The sequence below is a fragment of the Panthera tigris genome, chromosome C1 (assembly GCF_018350195.1).
Source record: "Panthera tigris isolate Pti1 chromosome C1, P.tigris_Pti1_mat1.1, whole genome shotgun sequence".
In the NCBI taxonomy this organism is placed as follows: Eukaryota; Metazoa; Chordata; class Mammalia; order Carnivora; family Felidae; genus Panthera; species Panthera tigris.
This window is the reverse complement of record NC_056667.1, coordinates 43899760-43912585: the sequence shown is the minus strand read 5'-3', so window position 1 is coordinate 43912585 and position 12826 is coordinate 43899760. Positions and strand designations below refer to the sequence as shown.

At 42.1% G+C, this 12826-nt stretch overlaps 1 protein-coding gene across 2 annotated transcripts in view; it reads right to left on the bottom strand.

Moving 5' to 3' along the window:
• The window catches only part of TTC4 (tetratricopeptide repeat domain 4), a 30669-nt gene extending 19145 nt beyond the window's left edge, over nt 1-11524 (bottom strand). Inside the window, exons 1-5 of one of the 2 annotated variants that reach the window (XM_042997305.1) lie at nt 11327-11524; nt 10602-10719; nt 9704-9865; nt 4424-4501; nt 2862-2986 (exon numbers count right to left, since the gene is read on the bottom strand). In XM_042997305.1, the coding sequence (XP_042853239.1) occupies nt 2862-2986; nt 4424-4501; nt 9704-9865; nt 10602-10719; nt 11327-11443 (600 nt within the window). In that variant the 5' untranslated portion in view covers nt 11444-11524. The remainder of the gene's footprint in view (nt 1-2861; nt 2987-4423; nt 4502-9703; nt 9866-10601; nt 10720-11326) is intronic. The other variant, XM_007089886.3, reaches the window with a different exon arrangement.
• Nucleotides 11525-12826: the final 1302 nt, after the last annotated feature.

The following is a 12826-nucleotide window of genomic DNA, read 5'->3' as shown; positions in this document are numbered from 1 at the left end:
ATCTTCAGGAATATGTTGGAGCTTTTCAAAGCCCCTGCAGAATCTCATTTCCCAGCCTTTCCTTTTAAGTATTCTGGTAAGCCTACTGTTTGCCCTGTTATGCACTATCTCAGGCAGTGGCAATCTTAACTAATTCCTTCTAATTATTTCTGACACACCCCTTCTTCCCACCCAGCTCCCCCGACCCCAAAAGCTTTTCATACTGGGATAGCTCGAAGATGAGTTAAATTAAATCAGCCTGGTGAGTGGGGTCTTCTTGGAAACCACCCAGATGGTCAAATAATGACAATTCTTTAGGAACGGGGCTTTGAAAGGGCTCTAATCCTATCTGCCTCCTCTGGTGGCTGCCAGGCTGCTCATTTTCACCATGATTCTTTCCAGGCTACTGTGGTAGTAGGGAAATGGAAACAGGGAATAGGAGATGGGAACAGGGTAAGTAAAAATGTCACAAAGCTTGCTCTGCTTATTGGAGGTTCAGACACTTTTCCTGAATCAACACTCCCTGATTGCTGCAAGCCTTTGGCTCATTTCAGAGTTCTGAAAAAGTTGACGGACCATTTTGCCAGTTTTCCATACATTTTATCAAGTAAAGAATTTTAGCAGGTCTTTATTTGGCCATTTTTGCTGATGTCACTTCTCTTTGCCAATTTACTTGTTCTATCAATTACTGAGTGATGTTGACATCTACACCTATTTGTAGATTTGTCTCCTTTATCAATTTTTTTGCTTCATGCATCTTGAAGTGCTCTTCTTACTTTACATACATATTTAGAATTGTTAAATGTTCTTGATAAGCTTTTATCATTTAAAAAATTCCATACTTTATTTCTGGTAATAAATACCAGATGGTATTGATGGCTGTTTTGTCTGATTTTACCATCACCGTATGAGGTCTGTTGCGTACACACACCAAGCACATAGGAATCCAGAATTAGTTTATACTCAGATATAGAATAATCCTGATACTCAGCAAGCAGTGTTATCTATACCCAATATCAGGCTTTGGAGCCCTGAAATCTTCCTTTAACTGTGCCTGTGCTACAGAACCTACAGCTTTCATTTAGGTCCACTATGGGTTTTTGTGGATTAGCTTGGCTATGGCCTTACACAGTAGCCTGCGAGACATTCTCTCAGTTACCTAGGTTCAGAATTCTGTCACTGAGCCATGTGAGTCAACAGATATCTACTTTTTCTATCATTTTATATGTCCAGAATGACCTTTGACTAAAACCTACCCCTTTGTAGGGCTAGCTGAAGGCTCCCATAGCACTGAGAATTCCCCCTCCATAGTATAAGCAGTGCAGACAGACCTAGAACAGTAATCAGGAGACTTGAAGTCCAGTTCCGGCTTTGTATTAATAGACATGCGAGGCAGTGACGCATAGGGACTAAGCACGTGGACTCTAGACCCAGACTGCCTGACTCTGACACCCAGCTTCACCACAGCTACGTGACTTAGGCAGGTTCCTAATCTCTATGCTTTACCTACTCCTGAAAGGTGAATCAGAATAGTTCCTACCTTGTAGGGTTGTTGTGTGGTTTAAATGAATTCATTTAAGTAAAAATATTTAAATAGCACCTGGAAGATACACCCAGTAAATGCTATCTAAATGCTGGACATTATTTTTCATACTGATGGTATTACTGTTTTATCATCACTGTTGCTACTATGTGCCAGAAATAGCATTTCATCGGCAAGTTATAGGTGTCTTAAAGCTGGGAGTTATACAACGCTGCAGAAGCTTAAGGTTTTGTTTAATGTTCAACAAAAGCTCTTTCAAGAGCTTTACACAGTGTGCAGACTACATTATGGCAGTCTTATGCCATTTCTTATTTATTCAAATCATAATAGCCACAAACTTATCAACTCCTTGTAAGTCAAGAATGTACTAACACACACATATTCTCATTCAACCCTCATAAAAACCTAAGGCATATGTTATGTCCACAATTTTCAAAGAGGGGATTGAGTTTCAGAAATATCAAGAACTTGCCGTAGTTATGCTCTCTCTTGTCTGGAATGCTCTCCACTCCCCACACCCCACCCTCCAGCTGAGTAAACTTTTGCTCAATCTTCAAGACATTAGACAGAAGCATCACCTCTTTCAGCCAGTCTTCTCTGCCATCCCCATTGCTGCCCTGCTCTCACCCAGGGCAGAGTTAGATACTACTACTCTATATACCATATATTCTTGCTCGCCTCTGTCACATTATAACTATAAACACATTATAACTATAAACAATAAACTTATTTGTGTTCTCCAGAGTTCCAAAGATAGGGAATAGTTCTGGTTTGGTTTTTGTTTTTGTATGTTTATTTATTTTTGACAGAGAGACAGAGCGCAAGCGGAGAGGCAGAGAGAGACGGAGACACAGAATCTGAAGCAGGCTCCAGGCTCTAAACTCTCAGTACAGAGCCCCATGTGGGGCTCGAATTCACAAACCATGAGCTCATGACCTGAGCCAAAGTCGGATGCTTAGCCGACTGAGCCACCCAGGCGCCCTGGGTTTTGTTTTTAAAGAAGAAAAGTTGAGGTGCCTGGGTGGCTCAGTCAGTTAAGCATCCAACTCTTGATTTCAGCTCAGGTCATGATCTTGAAGTTCAGGAGTTCAAGACCCATGTTGGGCTCTGCACTGACAGCAAGGAGACTGCTTGGGATTCTCTCTTTCCGTCTCTCTCTACATCTCCCCTGCTCATGCACACTTGCATGCACATACACTCTCTCTCTCTCAAAAAAAATATAAACATTTAAAAAAAAATAAGAAAAAGTTTACAACAACCCAAAAGATACAATCTGGGAATTACTAAATAATTAATGCAAAGTAACAAATGCCAACTGGCTACTGATTCTGCCACCTACCTTCAGTTTGTCTGCTTTAGCCCTCATTTCCAGAAGCTTCTTCTCTCTGGCATCTATCTGCAACCCTTCATCACACCAGTTCACAGCCTCAGCAAAATTTTTCAGTTCCAAATGGCATAAGGCACCTGTAGAACCCAGAACCCTTAATATACGTGGACAATATGCATGGAAAGAGGCCTCCTTAAACAAGAACCCCCACCTCCACCAGCCAGCATTCTGAAGAGAAAACATGATTAAAGCCCCTTGTACTGCATTCTCCAGACAAGGAAGAATATTTTGTGTATCTTAGATCAGAAAGATCTCTAGGGCCCATTCAGCTCAAAACTCCTGTAAGCATTCCTGGTATTAAGGGCTTTTAAAGTAGGGAAAGATACAGCTTAATGGCAAAGAGCATAGACTTTGGAATCAGACAGATACGGGCTAGAAATCTGGCTCTGTCATTTACCAACTAGACATTAGACAAAGTACTGAGCACCTCCGAGCTTCAGGTTCCTCATCTGCAAATCAGAGTAAAGCCCATCTCAGATGATATTTTAAACGGAGACAGAAAGCAGAATTGACATTAGCCATTCATCAAAGCAGTGGCAAGACCGAAGACACTGATCTCTCCTAAAACGGTGCCCAAAGGCAGCTGCCTCTCCTCTCACCATGTTTGTTCTTCTCCAGTTAGCCCCTTTAGACTTTCCACAGAATTTCAAAATATCAGAACTGTAAGGGCTTTGATGTCCACAGAATCTAACCTCATCTTCCAGAGATAGGCAAACTGATACTAAGAGTGGAGGTCTTGCCACGGTCACATGCTGAGGTAAAACTGAATTCAGTCAAGGATTAGACTCCAGCTTGGAGCCAATTCCACAGGACTAGAGTGAATTTACTTGCTAATCTTTGAACAGTACCTTCTTTCCCTACAGCTGAGGAACACGGATCTACCTACCACCCCCTAACTACGCATATCTAAAGAGGCAGAACTTTGATAAAGCATTTGGCTTATGCTAAAGCAGTTGGTCCATGGGGATATAGGGAAGATTAATATGTGATGAATAAAGTTTACAAAGCACCTTTGAGCTTCTCAAACAAAAGGTAAAATATAAAAGTAATATAGCACTATTATTACATAGAAAGGTCAGACCACAAAAGAAAATATAATCTGGGAACATCTCAGCATCAAGAGTTCTCAGCAAAGGTCCAATAACTTACCTTTTAATTAACATGGCATTTGAAAATCTCACCTTTCAATCAGCTAATTTGGAAAAAAAATTAGAATGCAGCTTCTGGAACTGCTTTATTTTAATTAATTTTATTATTAATTTAAAACGAGGAGTTTCAATTTCTCTACAAATTCTTAAACCATAAAGGGTTATATTATTCTCTGGAAAATTCTTTTAAAAATGGCATGCTGCTATTGATAATAACCAGGAACTTAATATCAAGAATGCAAAAATAAGGTGACTTCATTAGTGTATTAGACTCTTAATATTAAAGCTTAAAATTCCTCAACTCTTGGTGCAGTAAGTGCCAACTTTTCCATGATGACAATCATACTGTGGTTCTATGATACTTACCTCTTATTATTGCTTTGAGGTGGCAGGGTTTTAGCTTTTTGGCAGCTGTCACATCATTGAGAGCAGAACGAAAATTGCCTAATAGTCACCATTTAGTAAAAGAGAAAACAAGATTGAGATCAGAATATTTGCAAAAATTTGTGTGTAGAGACACATTCTTATACAGTCTTGGAGGAATATAAAAAAGAGCAATGGTTTTTAGAAAAAAATATAGTTGAGCTCATCAAGAGTCTTAGCAATATTTCTAACACTGGAAGCCCACAGAACAACTAAATGGCTAACAAGCCCATGAAAAGATGCTCAACATCACCAATGACTGAAGAAATTGAAATTAACATGGAACTGGTAAAAATTAAAGACAGATAATATCCCGTATCGGTGAAGACATGGAAAAAGGGCACTCGTGTAAGGATAAATTAGAGAGCAAATTAGCATGTACTTTGGGTGTATACTCTCACCCAACAATATTCTTCTGGGAATTTATCCTTAAAAATACTTGGGCAGGGGCACCTGGGTGGCTCAGTCAGTTAAGTGTGCATCAACTCTTGATTCTGGCTCAGGTCACAACCTCACAGTTTGTGGGATTAAGCACTGGGCTCTTCACTGACAGCACAGAGCCTGCTTGAGATTCTGTCTCTGCCCCTCCGCTCCCTCTCAAAAATAAAAACATTAAAAAACAATACTTGGACAAATGTGCAAGGATAAATGTAAACGCATGTTAACTGCAGTATTACTTTTAATTGTGAAATGCTGGTGATACCCTAACTATCCTCGATATGGTAATGACTAAATAAACTATGGTTATGCCCACAAATATATGGTCAACTAATCTTTGACAAAGCAGGAAAGAATATCCAATGGAAAAAAGACAGTCTCTTCAACAAACGGTGTTGGGAAAACTGGACAGCAACATGCAGAAGAATGAAACTGGACCACTTTCTTACACCATACATACAAACTCAAAATGGAAGAAAGATCTGAATATGAGACAGGAAACCATCAAAATCCTAGAGGGGAAAACAGGCAACAACCTCTCTGACTTCAGCTGGGGCAACTTCTGACTAGATACGTCTCAAAAGCAAATAGGAACTATTGCGACTTCATCAAGATAAAAAGTTTCTGGAAAGCGAAAGAAACAGTCAACAATACTAAAAGGCAGCCTATGGAATGGGAGAAGATATTTGCAAATGATATATCAGATACAAGGTTAGTATCCAAAATTCTATAAAGAACTTATCAAACTCAGCAGCCAAAAAACAAATAATCCACTTAAGAAATGAGTAGAAGACATGAATAGACACTTTTCCAAAGAAGACACCCAGATGGCTAACAGACACATGAAAAGATGCTCAACATCACATCATCAGGGAAACACAAATCAAAACCACTAGGAGATACCATGTCACCACTGTCAGAATGGCTAAAATTAACAACTCAGGAAACAACAGATATTGGTGAGGATGTGGAGAAAGGGTTCGCACTGTTGGTGGGAATGCAAACTGGTGCAGCCACTCTGGAAAATAGTATGGAGATTCCTCAAAAAGTTAAAAATAGAACTACCCTACAACCTAGCAATTGCACTACTTGGTATTTATCCAAAGGATACAAAAATACAGATGTGAAGGGACACATGCACCCTAATGTTTATAAGAGCATTATCAATAATAGCCAGACTATGCAAAGAGCCCAAGTGTCCAATGACTAATGAATGGATAAAGAAGACACACACACACACAGATATTACTCAGCCATCGAAAAGAATAAAATGTTGGGGCGCCTGGGTGGCTCAGTCAGTTAAGTGTCCGACTTCAGCTCAGGTCACGATCCTATCGTTCATAGGTTCGACCCCCACATCGGGTTCTGTGCTGACAGCTTAGAGCCTGGAGCCTTCTTCAGATTCTGTGTCTCCCTCTCTCTCTGCCCCTCCCCTGCTTGTGCTCTGTCTCTTTCAAAAATAAATAAACATAAAAAAAATTTTTAAAAAGGAATAAAATGTTGCCATTTGCAACAATGTGGATGGAGCTAGAATGCATTATGTTAAGGGAAATAAGTCAGGCAGAGGAAGACAAATCCATGAGATTTCATTCACATGTGGAATTTAAGAAACAAAACAGATGAACATGGGGGAAGGGAAAAAAAAAAAAAAGAGATGGAAACAAACCATAAGAGACTCTTAACTATATATAGAGAACAAACTGAAGGTTGTTGGAGGGAAAGTGAGTGGGGGGATGGGCTAAAAGGGTGATGGGCATTAAGGAGGACACTTGTGTTGAGCACTGGGTATTCTAAGTGATGAACCAATAAATTCTACTCTTGAAACCCATATTACATTATATGTTAACTAACTAGAATTTAAATAAAAATTTGGGAAACAAACTATGGTTAATCCATATTATTATATAGTATGCAGCCATTAAAAAAAAGAGTAAGATAGATCTGCACGTGAAAGGATCTGCACATGATAGGATGCCTGTGCTACGTAGTTTTAAGTGGTTGTTCTATGTGTATAATGTCAATGTATAAAATGCAAATATGACTTTGTAAAACTAACCAATCTAAATATATAGGCATATGTACACACACATATGTATTTATAAATGTATTAAAAAAAAAAAAAACGGTCTGCAATCACACACACACTGGTTATCCAAACTAGGAGGGCATGAAGTAGATTTTCACTTTCTAGTTTGCTTAACAATTTGGTATCTACCTATTATTTTCACTTCTAAAAATTCTAGCACAGGGGTCAGCAAAATTTTTCTGACCCTCTTCTGAAGGGCCATATAGATATAGTAAATATTTTAGGCCAAATACGATCTGTTACATATTCGTCTTTGCTTGTTTTATAATTCTTTAAAATATAAAAAACATTTTTAGCTCATAAGAGGCCAAGGATCCAGATGTGGCATGTGAGCCATAGTCTGCCAAATCCTGCTTTAGCCTTAAGATGAATCAGAATTAGCGGAAAACTTTACCACTGTGTTCATTATTGCATTATTTTAAAACACCTAAAAGCAGCTGTATATTTAACAATAGCAAACAGTGAAGCCAAAAGTGTAAACACTGGTGTGTCCAAATGATGCAACTTTATGTAGCTATTAAAATAATATTCACAAATAATTTTAATGACAGGTAAAACTGTTTATATGTTACAAAATTAAGTGAAAAGAACGGAATACAATATTGGAAGAACAGCATATTAACTACACAAAAAATATATATATATAAGAGATCCAAAGACTTCTGGTTAAAGGTGGTAGATTGAACCTTTAGATAAGGTAGATAAGGATTTAACTCAACCTCCACTACTTTTCCCCTTTCCCCCAAAAATGCCATAAACCCACAGAGACAAAAAGAGTAAGAATACAGAACACATTGTAAAGCCGGAAAACAAAGGGACAAGGGCTAAATGACTAATCAGGCCTAAGAAAACTGAATTCTAAGCCAGCAAAGGGAAAGCCCCAAAGCTAGTGAGTGGTACTGCAGAACCTAAAAGTACTCAGGACTAAGGAACTGACAGCACCAGGTACTTCTGGAAGTGTGGGTAAAGGGGTCTTCCATTTAGTGCGCTTTGAATCAAACCTGATTCTGCATACTAATCCTAGCACTGTGTACCCTTACACAATTCATTCTACTACATTTACTGTATTTTACGACAACTTCTTACTCTGACTAGGGAAAAAGCAGTCAAGCTCACCTACGTTACATGGCTGCTATGAGGTCAAGAGGGATGACAAATGTGGAAGTGCTCTGTGAGGTGTACCAGTGAGGTATCATTTAAGGAACAGCAGGGATTATCATGCCTCTACTCCTCTGGCATCACACACACACACGGTTTTCTTCTTGTAAGGTGCTTCTTCTGGTCTTATTGGCCCTATACAGGACAGTCTTAAAGTTGCCCAAAGAACTATGTAGCTATTGATCACAGTGAAATGCATAGCACACAGTAAATGCTTTATGTGTATTTACTGACTAAGGAATGAAACTCCTCAGGGAAAGGCCAGGTCTTACCCATCTCTGCAATGCCCATGCCTAGCACAGAACAAGAACTCACGTTTGTCTGAAGGAAGAAAATGTATTCCTCCAGAAGTTAGAAAAATGGGTTTCCAGTCCTGGTTCTGACACCAACCAGAGGGTCCCTCTCTGGGTCTATGTAAAACGAGGGGTTGGTTGGCCCAAATAATCTCTTAAGTTCTATACCACTTTTACTATTTAGGATTGTATAATGAAACACACTAAAGGAGACAACAGTTGGAGCAGACTATGATTGGGGAGAAACTGCTCAAATGGTCCCAGCTGACTCATCCCAGCTAGACTGCAAGGCTTATGCTCTACCAGTCCTTCAGAAATGCCCAAGGCCCCAGGTCGTCTTTCAACTCTGTGATAAGAAACATGGGTCTAACGTGACCAAGACTAGTCACCAGCAATGTTACCGAATAACCAGTGTTTCCCAAAGTGACATCTGCTCAACAGTCCTGCATGGTAATAAGCATTACTTGAAAAGGAGCTTCCAAAAACATAAGAATCGTAAGGTAGGGTTCTTTGCTGTAGGTACTGCAAAGAACATACTAATGTGAACTGCAAATCTGCAACAAAGCAGCAGCAAGTTCCAAATTTCCTTGGCTAAAGAGTATTTGTCACATCAAAGGTCCCACAGAATGCTCTTTGAAAAATTCTCCCTTTGATTTATATAGTTCTGTCACTTAAAAAATCTCTATTTCTTGAATCCTTCTAGCATCCTTAAGAATAGGATAAAAGGCCAAAAACAAAAACACATTTTTTTTTTTTTTTTGAGAGAGAAGCATTTGGAATAAAACAAAGATCATACCAACTCATTTATTTAGGCAGGTCACTTGTATGGTTGAGATAGTAAGATGGGGCGCTTGGGTGGCTCAGTCAATTAAGTGTCCGACTTTAACTCAGGTCACGATCTCACTACTTGTGGGTTCGAGACATGCATCGGGCTCTGTGCTGACAGCTCAGAGCCTGGAGCTTGCTTCCGATTCTGTCTCCCTCTCTCACTGCCCCTCCCCCATTCACTCTCTGTCTCTCAAAAATGAATAAGCTTTAAAAAAAATTAAAACAGATAGTAAGAATTATACAATCTATCTGGTTTCCCTTTTCACCAAGTCCACCTGGAAGATCGGAGTTCAGTTAAACTTGCCTGGCTTTCTGAGATAAGCAGCTCTGCCTCTGACACTCAAACCCTGCACTAGCCAGCATAATGGCTTTTACCATAAGTTAATTCTTTAGAAAGCACTAAATAATAGAATAAATTACCAAGATAGTACTGTGCTGCTGCCCGGTTGGTATAAAGGACAGCATTCAAATCAGGGTCTGTGCATTTCTTCTTTAATCCTTCAGAGTACGAAATCACAGCTTTTTTATAGTCTTTTTCTTTAAAGTAATCATTGCCCTCATTCTTGTAGGTCTTGGCCTGTTCTGCAAAGAAGAGAATAAATAATCACTATTTCCTGTTTTTTTAAAGGCTCATCAAAAATAGATTCCAAACCATACAATAATGTAACATATGATAAATCAAATAGAAGAAACCAATAGAAAAAGAAAACTCAAAAATTAATGCTATAAAACTGGCTATCAACATGGAGAGACATAAGTCATGCATACTTAATGCTACAATCAATTCCAAATATCTTACGAGGTAGATTAGGTACTTACAAAAAAAGTATACTTATCCTACCTCTTGAAGAATGGACTTTTTTTTAATTATTGAAGAAATGGGGGGAAATTCTACTTTTGTTTTTGCTTATGTTTTAATCCCAGGAGTGCAAATTCCCCTCCTCACCCTAGTAAGAGCCTACAAAATCGTTAAGAATCAGTTCAAATTTCCAATACATTGTGAGCCCATTCCTACCTCCCCCCTTCAGTGTTCCAGCAACACATAGTATATAGCTACGTGTTGGCACTTACCAGATACACGTAGGACAATCTGGCCATCCACGGGAGCATAACCCTCGAGGGCCATCTCACTCACCCCTGTATTTCCCAATGCCTAGCATTTAGTACGTATCAAAAAAAAAGGGGGGGGGTATGTGTGGAATAAATAGTGACAAGTTAGACCAGGTTAACTACTTGTTATCAATCAGAACCTTTCTGACTCGCTCTTTACCTGAATCCAACGGAGACACAAAACAAATATTAGACTCATGTCAGATACCTTCTGGAGATCGTTCTTCATCAAAAATAATTGACTGGAGGCAAGCCAAGTCAGGATTTTCGTTGGGATCAATTTCGGATGGCGCTTTCCTCATAAATAGGGGGACCTTTTCAAATTCCTGGAGATTAAGACAAGAACGAACTGTAGGAATAAGATTGTCCACTGGGCAGATCCAATTCCGTATCTCTACGTCAGAGTTTTCTTCCTCATCATGATTTGCAAATCAGGATTAGCTACCTCTCTCCCTATTCAGGCCTCAGTTTCCCATCTGTAAAATGACAGCGCAGGGTAACGACCTCTAAAGATTCTTTCGGTTCTCGCGTTTTTACAAGGGCCGCGGTAATCACCGCTAATTGAGCGCTCTTGCGTCCCCGTCACTGTACCGACCATATCCCTTCATCTTCGCCGCAATCCTACGAGACTGTGGGCTACAGTTTAGGAAATTTTACAAACGAGGCCACGGGCTCAGAGACATTAAGTAGCCGAGCCAGTAAGTGGTAGAGTCACAGGTGGGTCTGGCGCCTAAATGTACTGACAGCTGAAGAAGGCCCTCAAAACCTCAAGGCCGATTTTCTATCATTCCCAAGTGGAAACCACCTATCCGCTGGCAGCGCCAGGCCCGGGGATGAGGGAGGCGTCTCCGTGCCCGGGAGCCCCAGGTGTCGCGACGACCCCCCCCACCCCCACCCCCGACACACACACGTGCGGGGCCCCGGGCAGCCTACCTCCTCCCACTGGTCCTCGTGGAAGCCGCCACTGTAAGTCTCGTTCTGGAACTTTTCCAGGAACGCGTCCATGGCATCGTCGGCGTCAGCGTCGGCGTCCGACTCCCATTGCTCCATGGCGACCCCTCGGCTCTTGCGCCACGGTCGCAGCGGCTAAAAACGCGCGGCCACTTCCGGCAGCGCGGGTGCTCTTCCCTCAGTCCTCCGGGCCCGCGCCCGCCGGCGCGCCTCGGGTTCCGCCCTACTCGGGACACGGCCGGCCCGGCTCCTCCTCTCCCCGGCCGGCACCACCCCCGCCCCGCCCTCCCCTCAGCTGGCCGCAGCCCCGCCCCTCCAGTGTTTGGGATGGTGGATAAACCCAGCGCCCCGCAGTGCCCCCTTATCACTCCATTAACTCGTTTGTTCACCAGTTAGCACGTGTTCCTCAAGCTCCTTGTGTGCTCAGGCCTATTGTGGTGGCTGGGTATACAGTGGTGGGGAAAGCAGATAAAAAGCAGATAATACCCTTGCTCTCCAGGAGCTGATCAGGTAGTACGGAGAGACAGACGGTAAACATATACTTTGTAAGAGGTTGTCAGGTGCTAGCAAGAGCTATCAGGGGAAAGTTTCAAACTGGGTGTACAGGCATGCAAGCAAAGGAGGAGGCTGGAAGTGGCCAGGGCCTGTTGGGGGGTGAGGGTGAGGGGAGAGCACTCTCCATGGAGGGGATTGGCAGGGCCCAGCCGCAGGGAGGGGAGTTGGGGGAAGGGGGTGCTGGTGCAGAATGAGAAGTAGGGTGAGTAGGTGAAGTGAGAGGGATGATGAGTAGTGATTCTGACTTGGGTCTTCCTCAGCGTGCGGTGGTAGCTTCTGGAGAGTTTTGAGAAAAGGGGCTATGTGATCAGACATGCCTATTTCTGAGGTTAACCACCTCCCTACCCGCCCCAGCTGAGATGAAAACAGGATCTCCAGGGGAGGTGTGCCTTCCTACAGCCACAGGGTTACCCAATAGATGGCTACCTGGGCCCTGCATTGGGTGCTACAGCCTCAGGAAGCCCACAGCCTGGTCTGGAAGGAAAGATGGACAGGCAGCAGACCTAAACCAGGGCCGATTACAAGTCTGCACAGTGGAGGCCTAGAAGAGTGGGTGTTACCTCGGGGATTCAGAAGAGGAAGGTCTCCACAGATGGATGGGCTCTGGAGGGGAGCATCTTAGGCAGTGGGAGCCCCTGTGCAGAGAGGCATGGAGGTGTGTAAGAGGCTGGCATGCTGGGTACATGCCACGAATCAGGAGGAAAGGCCAGCAAGGTGGATGGGGGCCAGAGGGCAGTCAGGCCTTTATCTGGCAGAGGATAGTGAGCCAGGGATAGACCTAAGGACAGATTTGTTTTAGGAAGGCCTGGGTTGCCAGGTGAAGAATTGATGGGAGGAGGCTGGATTAAGAGAGGAGATGCTGGTGAGAGACTAGGGAAGAGAAGAGATTGGAGGCACAGCAGTGGAGCTGGAAGGCTTAGCCATTAT